At 44.4% G+C, this 20640-nt stretch overlaps 1 protein-coding gene across 1 annotated transcript in view; it reads left to right on the top strand.

Moving 5' to 3' along the window:
* SLC45A2 (solute carrier family 45 member 2) overlaps nucleotides 1–20640 on the top strand; it is a 158081-nt gene that overhangs the window by 42118 nt on the left and 95323 nt on the right. The window contains exon 3 of the mRNA XM_068251248.1: nucleotides 6056–6372. Coding sequence (XP_068107349.1) covers nucleotides 6056–6372 — 317 coding nt within the window. The remainder of the gene's footprint in view (nucleotides 1–6055; nucleotides 6373–20640) is intronic.

The following is a 20640-nucleotide window of genomic DNA, read 5'->3' as shown; positions in this document are numbered from 1 at the left end:
TAAGAACTGCTGCATGATAGTAAAAAGTCACATTAGGTACTGCCAGTCCTTCTGATGACTTATTGGAGAATAGTATATCTCTTTTCAGTCTGGGGGGCTTATGTCTCCAGATGTATCTGTTGAACGTCAGTTGTACCTGTCGGAGAAATGAATTCGGTATAGGGATTGGTAGAGTCTGGAAAAGGTATAGCAACCTGGGCATTGCATTCATTTTTAGTACTGCTATACGACCCAGCCAGGATAATTGTGGTAGGTCCCACCTTTTCAGATCCTCTGACAATGCTCTCAGAATCGGAGGAAAGTTTAGTGTAAAGACTTCGCTCATGGTGTTTGAGATATTAGTGCCCAGGTATCTGATACATTTTTTTTGTTCCATTTAAAGGAGAAAGAGCGCTCTAGTTGCAGTCTGACAGCTTCAGGAAGGCTTATATTGAAGGCTTCACACTTTTCAAGATTTATCTTGAAGAATGAGACCTCTGTAAATTTTTTAAACTCTTCTAATAGGTTGGGCAGCATTGTGACTGGGATTTTAATATAGAATAACAGGTCATCTGCATACGCAGCTACTTTATGTTCCATATCCCCGACTTTAATACCCATTATATCCCCATTTTTCCAGACATGGCAAAGGAACGGCTCTAGTGCTAAAGCGAAAATTAGAGGAGACAAAGGGCATCCTTGCCTGGTGCCATTTCTTATGTTTAGAGGGTCTGACAATGTCCCATTGACTTTGATACGCGCTGATGGTATAGTGTACAAGGCGCCTATGGATGATAATATTCTAGACCCCATGTTTGTTCATAGCAATACGGCCTTTATCCAGTCCCAACCCACCCGGTCAAATGCCTTTTCGGCGTCTGTGGACAGCAGCATAATTTGAATATTACGTGACCGGATGTGTTGCACTAGATCCAAGGTTCTAATTGTGTTGTCTCGAGCCTCCCTGTTTGGTATGAAGCCTACCTGGTCCCAGTGCACCAGGTGATTCATATGCGGGGCAATTCTGTTTGCCAATAATTTGGAGAAGATTTTTAGGTCTAAATTTAGAAGCAAGATTGGCCTATAACTTCCGCATGTCGAAGGGTCTTTACTTGGTTTTAATATTACAGATATGTGTGACTCTAGGGTCTGGGCTGGGAATTGTGATTCAGGGTTACCTTCGGCTAATGCATTGTAGAGTTTACAAAGATATGGTGTTATGGTGTCTTTATATTTTTTGTAATATTCCACTGGGAATCCGTCGGGTCCCGGCTCTTTGCCTATTTTAATGTTAGATATTACACTTTTAATTTCCTGTTCCGTAATAGGAACTTCTAACTCTTTTATTGTGTCAATGTCTAGTTTCGGGAGGTCTGCCTCTTTAATATATTTTTGAATTAATTGTATCAGGTTCTCTTTTCCGGATTGCCCTCTGATCCCTCCAAATTGTATAATTTGGAGTAAAATCTCTTGAAGCTATTTGCAATAGAGCCGCTCCTTATATGCCTCTTTCTCTCTTGGTCTATAATCTGGGAGACATACTGTATTTTTTGGACTATAAGACTCACTTTTTCTCCCCCAAAAGTGGAGAAAAAAAGTCATTGCGTCTTATAGTCCAAATGCAGAGAGTTCCTGACTTGTGAATGCATGCCAATACGAGCCTCCAACCTGCCGGCATGTCGGGTCTCCCTGTACTGTGCCCATGCAGAGGAGGACACGGGGACAAATGGAGGACACAGGGGGGCACAAAGGGGCATAAAGTAGGACACAAAGAGGACAGAGGCGGACACATGGGGGACACAGGAGGACACAAGGGGTCTGAGGAGGGCTTAGGGAGACACAAGAGGTACAAGGGGGCATGAGGTACATCCACAAGATGCCCCTTAACCATGGGTGCACCAGGTTTAGTATATATGTTTCCCCCTGGTTTTGTCCTCTAAACTTAGGTGCGTCTTATGGTCAGGAGCGTCTTATAGTCCGAAAAATACGGGTATGTTCTCTGCATTTGTTTTTTAAGTGCTTTTGCTAGCAACCTCCCCGATTTATTCCCATTGATATAGTAGAGATTCTGGCACCTTCGTGCTGCCTGTTTAGCATATTCTTGTAGAAATTTGATAAGGTTTGTTCTGCGTTCGTTCAAATCTTTCAGAATCTCCGGAGAGAGAGAGCCTTTATGTTTAATTTCTAGCTTATGAATTTCTTCTATAAGCTGTTTGATCTTAGCATTTCTCTCTCTTTTGATTCTGGCGCCCATCTGGATTAGAAATCCTCTCAGAACACATTTGTGCGATTCCCATAGGATAGGAGGGGAGATGTTTTTTGTATCATTGGTCCTGAAAAACGCATTCAGCTCTCTTTCAATTTCTCTGCTGGGTCTTGCAGAGTCGAGACATTAAGTCTCCAAGTAAAGGGGGCATCTCTTTTAGCTCTACAATTAAGAGTGATGCTGACCGGGGCGTGATCAGAGTAAGAAATGATACCTATATCTGCTCCAATGTGTTCTGAGAGGAGGTTGTGTGAGATCAGGATGTAATCAATCCTGCTATAGGCCTGGAATACGTTTGAGAAAAATGAGTAGTCTCGAGATTCTGTATGGGTAACTCTCCATATATCCACCAGCTGCCGCTCATACAGCAGCTTCTTGATTTTATTTATTTTGGCAAAGGGGATAGCGGACCTGCCTTGTGAGGTATCCAATTTGGGGTCTAAGGGGACGTTTAAGTCACCTCCCAGAATGACACTTCCCTCAGCAAATGTCAAGTCAAGTTCCTCTAAGAATTTAGCCAAGAACGACAACTGGTCGGTGTTGGGAGCATACACAGAGCCCAAGGTGTATTTCACGTCTTTTATCAGGCATTTAACTAGAACAAATCTTCCTCCCAAGTCAGACTTTACATCTATTTCTGTAAAAGGAAGATTCTTATTTATCAGGATCGCCGTCCCTTTTGTTTTTGATTCGGGAGACACGCTCAGATGTGAGATTGGGAAAGTCCTATCTCTCAGTGCCGGGTGGTTGTCTTTCTTGAAGTGCGTTTCCTGAATGAAAACAATATGCGCCCTTTGTTTCCACATGTCTTTTAGGACTACCCTCCTCTTCTCAGGTATATTTAATCCTCTAGTGTTGACTGAAATGCATTTCATGTCTGCCATGACTGTTTTTGATAATGGAATCTAAGTACATATGCAGGGTCCCTATGAATAACTCTCGTGGTCTTTGAACATATAACTGTTAAACATCTAATCTTCTTCAACATGAAGAGAATAACTAAAGAAGCTTCTATCCTTCTCGGATTTACGACTACTTGAGTCGGCCTATGTGGAACAGGAGAAACCATGGTCAACCAGAGGAAGTAGTTCTCCCTCATTCAACCCATATTAACCTTTAAGTTATGCTTATTACATTTAGGAACCAGGACGCATGAAAGTGAAAGGGGCGACCATCACCTTGCCGTCAATCTCCCTCAATCTGCCAGCCTGCATCCACCTCTAAGATAGCTATTAGACTTAGTTGCATTCTATTTTTATGAAAATTTCCCATACTTCATGGCTTTATATAGCTCCGTCTACCTTATGTTCCACTTGGTAGTGGCATTTTACGCTATACAAGTGTATATATTGAGGGATCATTTTGTCTCTGGGCTCCTACCCGATCTAGGATGCATAGAAGATATGAGGAAGACTCAGGGCACTACTCTTTGTTCCATTGTGTGTCATGTAACCCATATAACGAATGATAGCATACTACTGCTGAGATTAGCTGTCTATATACAGTACACAAGCTTATAGCAGTGTGATAGAAACCAAAGATATCATTAAAATGACTTATGTTGTATATGCGTATGCACATCAAAAGACGTGCGCCGTCTTGCCCCTGTTGTAAGTGCTTCTTCACATCTAAGGCTATGCAGATCAATAGGGCTTTCTTAAAAAAACTCCCCTTATGTAACCAACAAGACCAGTTCATGTTTAGGTTTTCAAGATAAGTGTACCGGCATTAAAGGACAGGGTATGGCAAATCAGCTAAAGCATATAGTGTATACATATACTGGAGTACATTCCACCAATGTCAGTTCACATGTCACACCGTTGTCAAAGGCAGAAGGCAAAAGAAGAGGGGAAGCCCCAGAGACAAGATGTGCTGCATCTGATAGAGCAGTGTCATAGTTCAGGGAGGCAGCCATTGTCAGTGTCGTATGGGAGGAATATGCATTTACAGTACCTTATCGTGGTCATGCGGCTGATCTGCAGATCGTATCAACGGTCGCCCAAAACACTCCCCCCATCACCTCATCTCTTTTGTTGTTTCTTGTTTCTTTGTGGAGGGCCCAGAATCAACTTCTCATACTGAACTTCTACTTGTGGTAGGCCTAATACTTTAATCAGGTCCGGTAGCTCAGCCGGGTTCTTCAGAGTGTGTATCTTGTCGTCCCCCAGGATATTCAGTTGGAAGGGAAAGCCCCAGCGATATTTAAGGCCCTTTTCATTGAGGGCTTTCAGAAGTGGCCGTTTCTTTGGGCCAAGGTGCTCGGGGCGAGGTCCTGATATAGCTGCAGCTGGGTCCCCTCGTGCTCTATGGCGTCCATCTTCCGCGCGGTCTGCATGATCGCCTCCTTCACGCTATAGTGGTGTAGCCGGCAGATAATATCTCAGGATGGTTTATTCGTTGCTGGCATAGGGCGCAGAGCTCTGTGTGCCCTATCAATTTTGATGACCTGGTCGTCCGGTTGTTTTAGGATCATATTAAAGATCGTCACCAGGGTTTCATCAATCTGCTGCGTCTCTAAGGATTCAGGTAGGCCTCTTAGTCTGATATTGCACCGCCGACTGCGGTTTTGCTGATCTTCAAGCCCCGCTCTGAGCAGCGAGTGGACCACTGATTGTTGTTTGTTGGTCTCCTTGAACTTAGCGAGGTCAGCTTTCACTGACGCCATCTCTACCTCTAGGCCTCCCAGCCGCACCTCATGTGCTTCCACCTCCGCTTGTACTACTTGTAATTCTGCCCTAGACGCTACAGTAATTCTGTCTGCAAGTTCGGACAAGTCGACCTTAGTTGGCAGGTTGTGTAGGAAGTCCCGCATTTCATTGAGGGATCTGGTGGTTGCAGCGGCGGATTCCGAAGCCGTGGCCATTTCAGCAGTGCTGGGTGTGGCGTCCGCCATCTTTGCTGGAGTCTGTGTGGCCTCGTTCCGTTTTAGGTATTTTGTGACTCTCTGCTGCCCTGGAGAGGTCTCTGACTCTTGTGCTTTAGTCCCCTTCTTGTTCTTGGACCTTCCGCTCATAGTTTTAAGGCAGGCTGGGTGCTGAGAGATGGTTCCTATAGCAATTTATGTGTGGGTGAATGAGGAGCTCTGGAAAGACACGTCCTTACGCCGCCATGGTTGGCTCCGCCCCTCCAAGCTTCAACTCTATGCGGTGCACAGCAAGCGCCAAAAAGCCCACAAATTCAAATTCCATTTACCCACTGCTCTGTGTTAATTATGCAGCCTGCAACCTGACCCTGCATTGCAAGCATTCTAATCTAATCAGAAATGTTTCTGCTGTAACAAATCTTATCTTAGTCAGCCTGGCTCTATTCGGTACATTGCCGACGAGAAAGAAGCTCCTCCTCTCCCCTCCCACATTCTTGCTCCTCACTGTTTGGTTGAGGGCAGTTCAGTGTGACATGAGGCTGAGAAGGGAAAAGGTGCTGAAATCTGATCTATGCTGTGCTCACATATGTTTATAAAGCAAGCTAGATATAACTGTGCTGTTTCTAGGAGTAACAGAAAAAAAGTAAGGGAGGAAATGACATCAGGATTGGCTTCAGCCAGACAAAGTAATAATAGAAGTTGCCAGGAACAGTTTTCTCTTTTACTATATAAAATTCACTGAAATCAAAACCTGGGCAGTACAATGCATATCTTATGTATATGTTATATTTGTGCTTTTTTCCTGGGATAGTATGGCTGTCCCTGCTGCTTTTGGAATTGTCAAACCAGCATGCATAATTAATTATACATTTCTTTTGTCGTAGTTTTCTGTAGTTGTAGGTCATTAGAAAATGCCTCTAAATTTGTTACCTCTTCTTTACTTTCAGGACTTGGCGGAGCCCTGGGGTATCTCACAGGGGCCATCGATTGGGGCTCCACGTTCCTTGGAAGACTGATGGGCTCAGAATTCCAGGTCATGTTTTTCTTTGCAGCTTCAGTCTTCGTCTTGCTCCTCATCGTACATCTGTGCAGCATCCCCGAGGTCCCTCTGAGGCATGAAGACCACTCGGAGACCAAACACCTCCTAGCAAATGGTTTCGTTGCATATGGCTCCATAGACAAAGTACAGAATGGAACGGTCAAAATTATGGAACCAAAATTAACGACTTTACCCCACACAGAAGATGAGGAGGAAGAGAGAGACGTAAGTGATGGAAATGAAAGTGTAGATGGTTTACATACAATCACTGTTTTGTTGTTTTGCTCTTGATTGGACATACACAAGTCCTGTACCCTGGTGATCTCATAGCCAATAGGCAGTCAGGTCATGTTTTGTGTACCGACTTTTAGGTCCCATTCACAGTGCCACGTTGCGGAGCTGCGTTATAAAGTCTAAGGGCTCTTTCACACCAGAGCCCGTTTTTTGTGGTTTAACGCAAAGTCGAAACTTTGCCTTAATCAAGGTAAAATGAAAGTCCATAGACTTTCATTTTACCTTTCACACCCGACGCTGCGTTTCGGTACATTGCAGTTCGATGCTCCCGGGAGCTTTTAATTGTTGGCAGCCGCCGTTTACCCGACAGGTTGAATTAATTACTACCTCTGCTGATTGCATCGCACAGTTAGATCCCGACGACACGCCGCAGGGCATATAACACGTGCAGAAGAACAGCTCCTGCCCGTGTTCTAGACGTGGAAGAGCCCTTATAACGCAGCTTACCGCACTGCAATGATAATCCTACGGGCCGTTCACAGTGCAATGTTATCGTCGCGTTGAAAACCGCTGCATTGTGGTAACTCACTGCTTACTGTGCATTACCTCTACATGCAGACACGTTGTGACTTTTAACGTCGCGTTAAACCACAACGTCCTAAAACTATTTAAGTTACTTTTTAATGAATAAAGTTGTACACCTTCTAATGCTTTACTTATTATTTAGTATTTATGTAGCGCCAACATCTCTTCGCATCGCTGTACAGAGTATATTGTCTTGTCACTTCACTGTCCCTCAGGGGCTCACAATCTAATCCCTACTATAGTCGTATGTCTATGTATGTATCCTGTAGTGCATGTATCGTAGTCTAGGGCCAATTTAGGTGGACGCCAATTAACTAATTTGTATGTTTTTGGGATGTGGGGGAAACCAGAGTGACCGGAGGAAACACACACAGACAAAACACTATCTGCACATACAAACGCAGTGCAGATAGTGCCCTGGCTGGGATTCGAACCGGGGACCGAACACCAAGGCCAGAGTGTTAAGCACATGCTGCCCATAGTTCTTTGTACATACAGGGCTTGTTCCTTGGGACACGTGTTTAGTGACAAGTCATATATGAAAATGTTCAATGCAAACTCCTAGGCTTCATTTCACTAAGCATTGCCGCATTCGGTAATGCAGAAAACGGCTGATTTTACCAAACTTCTCCCCAAACAACAATTCACTAAGGCGGTTACCGCATGGAAAAGTAAAATTACTGACTAGTGAGGTAAATTACCAATTTGATAGCTCAATAAATGTAAGTTCGCAAAGATTCGAGCATGCGGTAAAATGTTCAGTATTTTAAGACTGGCCTGGACGTATGGTAACTAGTAATTGGCATGCGGTAAAATTAACAGACTTGGAGTTTGCTCACACTAGGGACATTTTTCAGCTTTTTTTTCAAGCACAGGCGATTTTTAAAATGGCCTACAAAACGCTTGTGCAATGAATCTCTCATATCAGCGCAGTTCAGGGGCGTTTTTCTTTGCTATAATGGAAGGTATAGGAAGAGCGTTAAACGCTCACAAAACCGCTTTATGTGGCCATTGCGTTTGCGTTTTTTAGATTAAATACACTGTATTTATTCATTTCTGGGTAAAAGAGTTCACTACTTGACTTGGGCCAGGGAGTGAATCCTAAAGCCGCTCTGGCAAATCGCTTAGAAAAGCGCTTTGTCAAAAAACGCAGTGCGCGGTGGAGCGCTGGGAGGGGAAAAAAGTGCACAAAAACGCAAAACGCTTGGGTTTGTGTTTTTGTTTTTAGGTGTAAGTGAGGCCTAAAGGAGACAGCCAATAGGAAGAGCCTCTTGGTCCTGCTACTCACCCCATTTGATCCGATGCATCGCCGGGAGGGACGTCAGAAAGAAGGAATAAAAACATGAGAACAGGAGTAGTCAAAGAGGCTTTTCGGTATCCTTTTAGACATGCATATCTATATATACTGATATATAGAGGTGAGCCCTCTAGTGGTATGTATGCACATCTAAAGGGATGCAGGAAGCCTTTTACTTTAGTAGGCTGTCACAAGACTGAAGCAAGAATGCTCATGCAGACCACTTGTAGGAGAAGAATTACCGCTTACTGCCAGACCTACTCCCCAGCCAGTGAGACGTCTACATAAGGCTTGGTACACATAAAAAGGTGTCCTGTCAGTTTTTGACAGTTGCATCAGTTTGGTATGTGCTTCTATGGCTGTGTACATTTCTGGTCGAGTCAGGTAAAACTGACAGGGCTGGAAATGTGCAGATTTATGTGTAAACCAAGCCTTACCATTACCTAGCAGGTCTTGGTGAGTTGAAGCAACATTTTTCTGGGTAAATTACCAAACTATTACCACATGTGTGGAAATCTTAGGGAAGTTGTAAAAAAAAGTTTAAAATACTGAATGTGGTATTTTACCAACCTAGGTTTTTTTTTTTTTTTTACCAAACAGTCCTTGGTGAATTAAAGCCAGAGTATAAACTAAGAGGACCGAATCATAAAGCAGTTACAAATTGCTGTTTTTTACACAATTTTTTTAATAAAGTCTTTAGACAAAAGATTTGTTTACGTATGAAACATTTCAGTGCCGTACCCAATGCCGTGCATGGTAACAGCTGGAGTGTAGCATACTTTGTATGCAGGGGCGTGACTACAGGGGTGCCGCCTGTGCAATCGCAGGGGGTCCCAGAGCTGTTTGGGCCCCCAACTACTACTTCACTTCCTCCAATAAAGGGGTCTATCCTTCAGATCAGTTTTTTTGTGGCTATACGTGTGATTGGTGTGAAGATTATGATGTCAACACTTGCTTTGACCCTTGCAAAATGGGCCCATAGGCAGGGGCATAACTAGAAATCACCAAGCCCCCCTGCAAAAAAAAATTATCAGCCCCCCGGGCCCACTCAGGGCCGGTTTAGGGAGTAGGAGGGGTAGCAGCATGAGGAGAGAGCATGGTCCCACATCGGCGGGGAAGGGGAGACAGTCCTCCCCCATCCACATTGGGCTCTCCCCTCAGCACGCTCCCCCACCTGCAATTATTGGTGGCAGCGGCAGGAACACAACACATACCTCCATCCACCGCGGAGGTCCAATCTCTAAGTGCCTCACGCTACTTCCTGTTTAACAATGGGCGTGAGCGTAGCGGTAGCCCCAGGACCGCCTAACACCAATTGGTGTCAAGCCCTGGGGTGGGGTTTTGCAGAAGATCGTGCACGGCGATGCGCACACATCTCCGCTTGAATGACGGAGCTCCACTCCACCATCGGTCTCCCAGCGGCAATCGCAGTACTGTACTGGGGACAGCCGTGTGACACGCCTGTCCCCCTGGGGGAGACAGAAGTGATCTGCTGTCATAGGCTGAAGCGTATAACAGCCAATCGCTGTCATAAGATAGGCTGGTAGGGGGAGAAAGGGATAAGAAAAGCATTAAAAAAAAAGGTATTTTTATAAAAAAAAAAAATGTATAAATAAATTAATTATTTGTAATAAATAAATTAATTGTAATAAATAAACAATCCTGGGAGCGATCAGAGCCCACCAACAGAAAGAGCCCACCAACAGAAAGCTCTGTTGGTGGGCAGAAAAGGGGGGGGGCACTTTGTGTGCTGGGTTGTGCGGCCCTGCAGCAAAGCCTTAAAGCTGCGGTGGCCTACATTGAAAAAAAATAGCCTGGTCACTAGGGAGACACTTAGAGAGCGGAACCTCCGGCGCCTGGAACGCATGGAGGTATGTGTTCCTTCCTGCCCGCCGCTGCTGCCACTGATAATCGCAGGAGGGGAGCGCGCTGAGGGGAGAGCCCGAGGTGAGGGAGGGGGCGGGGACTGTCCCCCTCCACGCCGATGTGCGGCCATGCTTTCTCCTCATGCTACGATCCCTCCTGCCCCCTAAAGAGGCCCTGAGCGGGCCCCCCGTGGGTGTGTGGGCTGCATCCCCTATTGTTCCGCCCCCGCCTCCAGGCTGTGAGGGTCACCAATAGGAGGCAAAGAAAGAGGTGTGAACATTTTTGGGGGGCCCTATCAAAGTATTGGCCCTATGGTTTGTAGTTACTCCACTGTTTGTATGGACTGTATGCTCTGCTGCATGCTGCATAATGTGCAACGCTACTACTCCCTCACCACTGCAAACCTGTTTTTACAGGGAACATGGCGCCCCACTGTGAGGCCTGGAACCCACTGCAAAACGCAATCGCTAATCGCAATAGCTAGCGTTTTGTATGAGCAGTTTGTAAGTGATTTTATGAGCATTTTAGGGAGCGTTTTTAAAAAGTGAATCAATTTGCCTGCGGTTGTGTAGCGATTAGCGATTAGTGTTTTAAAGTCTGATTGGTCCTTTCAATTAATTTTGTTACAGTGTGCAGTAACTTTAAAACGCTAGCAAAATCGCTCCATGCAAGTTTTGATGAGCGATTACGCCAGCATTTATATACTTTACATTGAAGCTCTAACGCTCCCAAAATGCTGCATGTCCTGCGTTTGCGATTTCAGGAAGCGCAATCGCTCCAGTGGAAGTTGCCCCATCCATTAACATTAGCTAAGCGTTTTGAATCGCTCCAGAAATGCTCACAAAACCGCTCTTGTGGGTTCCAGCCCTGAAAGTGGCCTCCTAGATAAAGTGCAAAATTAGTAAGGAGAAATAATGTTTTTTTTTTTTTTTTTTTAACAGAGAAATAATTGTAGAACCCATAAATAATGTGAACGGAAAACAAAGTTGTATGGCTTTGAATGTAGTAGATCTGAGGTTGATCTTTTTTCATCTAGAAGAAAGTCTTGCGCCTACACACTGCTGTGTCAGTTCTATTTATGAGAAAGTTTTTGAAATCCCCTTTTGCTGCTGATTTGCTGCCATCTGTGTGACCTTCTGTCTCTCTCCATCATAACTCTGCTATTAATTGTAAGATTCTGCTGAAGTTTGCGAGCGGCTATCGCTTGTCATCATTTGATTGCAACGCATCTGAGGATTAATTATAGAGGCCTTAATTGGGCTGTTAGAGCACATTTGCTTTACTACAGCATGTTCACAATTATCGGTTCTTTTCATTTTCTTTTCAAATGAGAAAGGAGAAATATACGACCAAGTTTAAACTTTGACTTTGGTGCTACGTTATGCCGATGTTTTATTGCCAGAGAGTATGAATGTGATTTGGGCATGACATCATTAAACGTTCCTTCTAACCTCCAGTATGTACAAATAGCGTAAGCTAATGCTTGAGTCCATGAACTTCTGTGTCTACCACTGGAGAAGAGGGTCTCAATAAATGCATCCCACCATTTCCTGTCCTGAGTGATGTTTCATATCTTGGTCCATGATTAGGGATGGTCGCTGGATTCCGCAGAATTAAGATTTCCACGATTCCGGCCGGAATTTGGTGGTTCCGTTCCTTTGTGATAGAACGGAATTGTTATATCACTATGGTGGAATTTCCACGGAAAAATGTGAAATTCCGCGGAATTTTACGGAATGCAAATTTTTTTTTCCCACCAAACTAATTTCTGCCTAATAATAAGAATTTCTGCTCGACAGACTTCCTTATTCCCTCCTCCCTTCCTCCCTCCTCCTCCTCCGGAGGGTCTTGTCTTCCAGGGAATTGTAGGATTCCAAAAGCCAGCTTACATACATTGGCTGTGAATTGAACCCAGGTCTAGTGCTTGGTAGGCAGCTCTCCTCACCACTATACCACCACCAACAATACATGCTGAAGCCAGCCTAGCATGTACCATTATGATATATCCAAGAGAAAAATTAGCTTGCTTAGGGATTTGTAGGATGTCAAAAGCCAACTCGCATACATTGGCCAGGAATCAAACCCAGACCTACCGCTTGGTAGGCTGCTATCCTAACCATTATACCACCAACACAACACACTACAATGCTACATGCTGAAGCCAGCCTAGCATGTACCATTATGATATATCCAAGAGAAAAATGAGCTTGCTTAGGGATTTGTAGGATGTCAAAAGGGGAGGAGGGAGGAAGGGAGGAGAAAAAGGACTAAGGGAACAGTTAATCTGTTCGATGGGCTACCATATAGCATAAACAAGGTTCCATTTGTGATTACTTTCTCAAAAATCCGGCTGAATTTTCATAGTGACGGAATAAAGGGCTAGCGGAATCCGCAAATTCCGGCGGAACGGAATTTGGTCTTTCCGATCATCCCTATCCATGATCATGATGGATTTCCTCCTCCACACTTCCATCACAAGGTACTTTTGTGTCCATGTAGTCCATATAAAACAATCAGGCCCAGATTTCCCTCACAGGAGCCTATAGGCACAGATGTCCTGGCTCCCTAGACTTCTCCCTCCATGAACCTACAAACCCCCTCTGAACCGCACCCCAAGTGTAAGCCTCCTGTGCATGTGTTGTTCAGTCTTTAGAGAACTGCGCATGCGCAGGAGGCTTACACCACTAACGTGATGATGCAATGGGCATGCAGCGGGGGCGCTCACGTGCAACTTCACCCGAAGTCGCCGACTTACTGGAGCCACCAGCCGGACCAGGAGAGACCAGTTAATGCTGGGGGCCTTCACAGGCTATGGGAGGGCTGAAGGAAGCCCCAGGCAAGTCCAAATTCTGTTTTTAATTACCACTCGGGGTCCCTTTAGATTGATATTTCTTATTTTGAAATGTTAAGATAAAGAAAAAAACGGATGATGATAGAGAGAGCACCAATGTGTTCTGAATTCTAAAACTGCTTCTTTTGCTTCTGAATTCTGAAAGTGACTAGGAGTGTGTCGAGGACATCTGGCAGGGTTGTGACTTCTTGTCCCTCTTTCTTATCTCAATAAGTTGGGAGGTATGATCTAGGATTTGAAAGGTGTTCTCTTTAAAATGTATGGGTAATTATAGTGGCACAACTACAAGTCACGGGGCCCCTTGCAAAACTTTAACAAGGCCCTCTACCATTTCCGAGCACTGAGGATCACCACTGACCTCTCATACCCTGGCCGCCACTTCTTCATCCGGCTACAATCAGGTCGTAGGTTTCGGACCATCTCCACAAGAACTTTGAGGCACAGGAACTCCTTTTAACCTTCTGCAGTCATCCTCTTGAACTCGCTTCAGGTCCTCCTACCTCCAAAGCCCACTACTATCCCTCCCCCTCCTCCCCCCCAGGATGCATTATCTATTCTCATGTTGTATTATCTTGCTGTATTATGTACTCAGAGAGATTGTACTGTATGCGCTAAACCGATTTTGGGCACACGACCCATTTGATTAAAGATAATTCTGGTTCTCGTTTACACCCCTTTCCTATCCCCTCTGATAAAAGAAAAATGTCCATCTGCCAGGGGTCATATAACAGTGTGGCAATCGTAATCCTCACGTAACATGTGGCATGCTAATCTGGAGGGCCTGAATTGCAGGGAGAACGGTTAAGTATGCTGGGCCCCCCACAGCTCTGGCCCCCTGTGCAGTTGCAGGGGCTGCTCCCTTATAGTTACACCCCTGGGTAGTACGCAGTGGTGTACCTAGGGAATTTGGACACCCGGTGCTGATTATTTACTGACCCAAAAAACAAAACAAAAAAACATTTTTTTTTTGATGGGAGGGTTGATGGGTTGGGGCGTCGAGTGTGTTGCTGCAAATTTTGGTGGATTTGTGGGGAAAAGGAGTCATCAGGATGTGGACTGAACTAACCATTATGAAACTCTGTACTCTATACAGTGCTGATAAAGAAATGATGTCCCGCTGCACCGAGGGTGGGTGTAAAAAGTATCTTCCTTTATTTAATACATCAAAAGACACACAAAAAGGCTGACGCGTATCGGAGAGCTCTAGAAGGCTCCTTAATCATAGCCAGCATATACAATGTCAGCATGGGTTTAAATAGTCGGGCACCCGCCCACATCGGGCAGGGCCAGCCCACTTAAAGCAACATATACAAAATGCATTTAAAATGGCTGAGCCAACATACAAAAGTTAAAAAACCGATGACATTTTACCACATCAATATGAAAAAACAGCCTGACAAAAAACATGGTACAATAAATGTTATCAAAAGGCATGACATAAAGTGCTAAGCGGTGGAAAGGGGGGGGGAGGTGGGGAGGGAAGGAAACAGGAAGGGGGGGGAGGGGCAGATGGGGAGACCCAAAAAGGGAATTATGTTCTTATGTCATATGTTAAGCTAATATCCATTTTTGAATTTAGGCCCGCTGGAATGCGTGTGCCCAATTTCCATATCCATAGGGCCTCCCGTTTAAGTAAATGTCTGTATAAGTCGCCTCCTCTGGGTGAGCGTACCACCCTCTCCACCCGATGAAAAGTAAAACTAGTCATATCCCCCTGGTGTGCCCTCAGAAAATGTTTAGCCACACTGGAGACCTGAGTAATGAAGGCCTCATTCCTGATGCATCTCCCTGATCCATTATAGTGCTCCGAGATCCGTTGCCTCAGAGGGCGGGTAGTGCACCCCACGTACTGCAGTTCACAAGCATCACAGGTGATAAGATAAACCACATTACTGGAATTACAGTTAATGTATTGTTTCATTTCAAATCTCTCACCTTTGGAGATCGATGCGATCTCCCGCGTTTGATTGTGGACACGACAGTACCTGCAGGTGCTGTACCCGCATCTGTACGAACCCCTATAGCTTAGCCAAGTAGGTGCAGACCTAGAAGAACTAACATATAACTTTTGTATGTTGGCTCAGCCATTTTAAATGCATTTTGTATATGTTGCTTTAAGTGGGCTGGCCCTGCCCGATGTGGGCGGGCGCCCGACTATTTAAACCCATGCTGACATTGTATATGCTGGCTATGATTAAGGAGCCTTCTAGAGCTCCGATACGCGACAGCCTTTTTGTGTGTCTTTTGATGTATTAAATAAAGGAAGATACTTTTTACACCCACCCTCGGTGCAGCGGGACATCATTTCTTTATCTACATGTTCCTGAGGTCTGTGGTTCCTGCTCCCTTGGGATTGCAACAACGGTGGTAGTAGCGTTTCCACTCTCCTTTGCTATCTATACAGTGCTGCAGAAGATATCAGGGCTCTATAAATACACAAAAATAATGTGGTAGGACTATGACTGTGGTACGATTTAGATTGTGAGCTCCCCTGAGGACAGTCAGAAAAGGGAGACATACGATAGAGGGGAATGCGTGGGGAGGGATAAAAAGGAAGAGGCACAAGACAGGGAGCCTGGTGGGAGAGGAGAAATGGCAGGAAGGACTCTCATCAGGACTGCAGACATCACCAGTGCTGTTTGGCAGGGACATGCTGTTAAAAGCAGCCACTGAAATCTGATAAGAGGAAAAGGTCATGGGGAAGACAACAAGGTGGAAGGGGGAGCTGGGAAAAGAGATAAGATTACCTGCAATCAAGCTAATCTAGATTGCCTGGAGCTTGCTTCTCTGCTCACTACAGAAGTTGGCTGTCAGCACCTGTATCACTGGCTTCTGCAACAGCAGCCTGCCCTGCATTATTGATTAATTACTCTGATCAGGGTAAATAATCAAGCATTACAAAAGGCAGTGCATATAGCCAACTTCTAAAGCACTAAATATATCCTGCCACCTCTCCCTGCTAATGTCTCAGCTGCAGCACAGCAATCCTTCTCTCTACTCACCGGCTGCTCTGCACCTTCACCCACTGCAGGCTGTGTGTAGAGAGCGAGAAGAGACATTGCCCACGGGACAGGAAGGGGGAGGGGTGCTACATCTAGTGCAGGAAGTAGTAAAGTCCCCTGCACTGCCTGCTGACATTTTCCTGAATGTTGCCCAAAGTATTAAAAAAGGTCCCAAGTGGAAGAACACAGTGGCTGAGCACCACAGCGGCACCCGTAGCCATGACTACACCTAGTGCTGTGAGCACCTGCAGCCCTATGGTAGGTACGCGTACGCCACTGGTAGTACGCATGCCCTGTTTTTTTTAATACCGATACAGGTAGTCTCTGACTTATGAACGCCCCACCGATACGAACAGCATGGATTCAGTGTTTCCATGGGAACAAGCCAAGAAGATTTTTTTCAAATTGGACTTGAAGTTTTTGAGAAAATCGATTTTTAAAAAAATTCAAAAAAAAAAAAAGGCTTTTAAACTTGTATAAGCAGGCACAGAGGGCAGAGGTGACACAGAGGGGGACACAGAGGAAGTACAGGGGACAGAGATAGCACATTGTCCTGACTTAAGAACAGATTCAGGTTAAGAATGAACCTACAGTCCCTATCTCGTTCGTTATCCTGGGACTACCTTACAAGGAATATGTATAAAGATATTGAAGAAACTCAAAAAGGTTTATAAGCAAAAATACAAAAAGTGTTTATTGAAGACAAAAGTCTTGCAAAATATTCATAAAAGTTATCCTTCAAGGAGCATATTTCATAGCCGAGGATGATGAATATACAGTAGTGATTAACATCAAGATTAGTAGTTACTAAAATGACTAAGATTACTAATCTTCGCCATCCTCGGCTATGGAATTTGCTCCTTGAAGGATACCTTTTTATCAATATTTTGCACGACTTTTGTCTTCAATAAAGACTTTTTGTATTTTTGCATATAAACCTTTTTGAGTTTCTTCAATATCTTTTATACATAATACAATACAATAACATTTCTATTGCGCTTTTCTCCCGTAGGACTCAAAGCGCTTAAGCTCTCTCAGATTCAGTAATTCATAGTAGGATGAAGTATTCACACAACAAGTTATATTTCTGCAAATGCCAAACTGAACAGGTGGGTTTTCAGTCTGGATTTAAACACGTCCAGAGATGGAGCTGTCCTGATCTGTTGAGGTAAGGCGTTCCAAAACGTAGGGGCAGCATGACAGAAGGCTCTGGGACCAAAAGTTTCCAAGTGGACTCTGGGTAAGACTAGATTATTAGAACCTGTGGGTCTGAGAATGCGGGGATTGCTACGCAGCTGCAACATTTCTTTCATGTATCCAGGGCCCAAATTATTCAGGGATTTACAGTGGTGTGAAAAACTATTTGCCCCCTTCCTGATTTCTTATTCTTTTGCATGGTTGTCACGCTTAAATGTTTCTGCTCATCAAAAACCGTTAACTATTAGTCAAAGATAACATAATTGAACACAAGATGCAGTTTTAAATGATGGTTTTTATTATTTACTGAGAAAAAAAAATCAAAACCTACATGGCCCTGTGTGAAAAAGAAATTGCCCCCTGAACCTAATAACTGGTTGGGCCACCCTTAGCAGCAATAACTGCAATCAAGTGTTTGCGATAACTTGCACCGAGTCTTTTACAGCGCTCTGGAGGAATTTTGGCCCACTCATCTTTGCAGAATTGTTGTAATTCAGCTTTATTTAAGGGTTTTCTAGCATGAACCACGTTTTTAAGGTCATGTCACAACATCTCAATAGGATTCAGGTCAGGACTTTGACTAGGCCACTCCAAAGTCTTCATTTTGTTTTTCTTCAGCCATTCAGAGGTGGATTTGCTGGTGTGTTTTGGGTCATTGTCCTGCTGCAGCACACAAGATCACTTCAGCTTGAGTTGACGATCAGATGGCCGGACATTCTCCTTCAGGATTTTTTGGTAGACAGTAGAATTCATGGTTCCATCTATCACAGCAAGCCTTTCAGGTCCTGAAGCAGCAAAACAACCCCAGACCATCACACTACCACCACCATATTTTACTGTTGGTATGATGTTCTTTTGCTGAAATGATGTGTGACTTCTACGCCAGATGTAACAGGACACGCACCTTCCAAAAAGTTCAACTTTTGTCTCTTCGGTCCACAAGGTATTTTCCCAAAAGTCTTGGCAATCATTGAGATGTTTTTTTAGCAAAATTAAGACGAGCCTTAATGTTCTTTTTGCTTAAAAGTGGTTTGCCCCTTGGATATCTGCCATGCAGGCCGTTTTTGCCCAGTCTCTTTCTTATGGTGGAGTCGTGAACACTGACCTTAATTGAGGCAAGTGAGGCCTGCAGTTCTTTAGATGTTGTCCTGGGGTCTTTTGTGGCCTCTCGGATGAGTTTTCTCTGCGCTCTTGGGGTAATTTTGGTCGGCCGGCCACTCCTGGGAAGGTTCATCACTGTTCCATGTTTTTGCCATTTGTGGATAATGGCTCTCACTGTGGTTCGCTGGAGTCCCAAAGCTTTAGAAATGGCTTTATAACCTTTACCAGACTGATAGATCTCAGTTACAGTACTTTTGTTCTCATTTGTTCCTGAATTTCTTTGGATCTTGGCATGATGTCTAGCTTTTGAGGTGCTTTTGGTCTACTTCTCTGTGTCAGATAGCTCCTATTTAAGTGATTTCTTGATTAAAACAGGTGTGGCAGTAATCAGGCCTGGGGGTGACTACAGAAATTGAACTCAGGTGTGATAAACCACAGTTAAGTTATTTTTTTAACAAGGGGGGCAATCACTTTTCACTTTTTCACACGGCCATGTAGATTTGGAGTTTGTTTTCTCACTAAATAATAAAAACCATCATTTAAAACTGCATTTTGTGTTCAATTATGTTATCTTTGACTAATAGTTAACGGTTTTTGATGAGCTGAAACATTTAAGTGTGACAAACATGCAAAAGAATAAGAAATCAGGAAGGGGGCAAATAGTTTTTCACACCACTGTAAATGTCAGTAGGCCGATATTGGATAGGACCCTCCATTCTATAGGTAGCCAGCAGGGTCGGGCCGAGGCAGAGGCTGGAGAGGCTCCAGCCTCAGGGCGCAGTGTAGGAGGGGGCGCAGAATTCATTCAGCTGTCATTCCTAATTGTGTTTGAAGCAGAAAGAAATAAGAAAAGGGGATACATGTGACTGCAAGCCAGATAACTAGATATTAACCCATTCAGGTTCCGTCGTTTTCACGTGAGAAATGTTCACCTCCCGTTCATTAGCCTATAACTTTATCACTACTTATCACAATGCACTGATCTATATCTTGTTTTTTCCGCCACCAATTAGGCTTACTTTGGGGGGTACATTTTGCTAAGAGCCACTTTACTGTAAATGCTTTTTAACAGGAAGAATAAGAAAAAAACGGAAAAAATCATTATTTCTCAGTTTTCAGCCATTATAGTTTTAAAATAATACATGCCTCCATAATTAAAACTCACGTATTGTATTTGCCCATATGTCCCGGTTATAACACTGTTAAAATGATGTCCCTATCACAATGTATGGCGACAATATTTTATTTGGAAATAAAGGTGCATTTTTTCCGTTTTGCATCTATCACTATTTACAAGTTTAAAATAAAAAAAATATAGAAATATTTCATCTTTACATTGATATTTAAAAAGTTTAGACCCTTAGGTAAATATTTACATGGTTTTTTTTTTTTATTGTAATGGTTTTTTTTTTTTATTGTAAACATTTTATTTGGGTAGTTTTGGGAGGGTGGGAGGTAAACAATAGATTTATAATGTAAATGTGTGTTAATTTTAAATTATTTTTTTTTACAGGTGTAGTATTACTTTTTGGCCACAAGATGGCGGCCATGAGTTTGTTTACATGACGTCACTCTAAGCGTAACATATGCTTAGAGTGACGCATCGGGAAGGGAACGGCCAGAAAAGGCGCAGCTTCTGAGAGCAGCTGTCGCTTTTTCAGCGGGGGAGAGGAATCAATGATCGGGCTCCGTAGCCCGATACATTGATTCCCTGGCTACCGAATCCGCGGCCGGGAGTGCGCGTGCACGCGCGCGATCGGCCGCGGGAGCGCGCGGTAGCGCGCATGGTTCCTAGACGTAGAAACTACGTCCAGGAACCAAAATAGGTTAAGGTGTTGGGGAGGTTGTGGGCTCTGTGGCGCCTCTTAGTCTAATAGCAATCAGTGTGTGACGGCTGGGGAGGCAGGGATGGAGGGGCGCACTTTGGTGTCTCAGCCTTGGGTGCTGGAGGACCTTGTCCCGGCTCTGGTAGCCAGTGAAGGGAGTGCAGTACTGGCGTTATGTGGCAGTGACGGGGTTGGTTGGTTAGCAGTCTGGCAGCAGTATTCTGTGTATCCTTGTATTGGTATAAAGTTTATGTGGGTGTTGTGGCACACCTTTAAGGATATTGTCTCTCATATCTCCCTCTATGCAAAATATAGTACGCATGTCTGGGCCGGCGGTGCGCGTCCTTGATTGCGCCACTGTGGCCAAGCATGCTTTGCGCATGTGTGTGACGTTACGAAGGGTTCCCGGCCACAGGTGCGTAAGCAAGGACGATTACTGCCGGGCCAGGTCATGCGTACTAATAAACGCGTCTGGGCCAGGGCATGCATACTACTGATAGACAGTGACCCGGGAGTAGTACAGGGCCATAGCTG

This window comes from Hyperolius riggenbachi, chromosome 1, assembly GCF_040937935.1.
Source record: "Hyperolius riggenbachi isolate aHypRig1 chromosome 1, aHypRig1.pri, whole genome shotgun sequence".
NCBI classification, from domain to species: domain Eukaryota; kingdom Metazoa; phylum Chordata; class Amphibia; order Anura; family Hyperoliidae; genus Hyperolius; species Hyperolius riggenbachi.
This window is presented reverse-complemented; position numbering and strand designations above follow the sequence as displayed.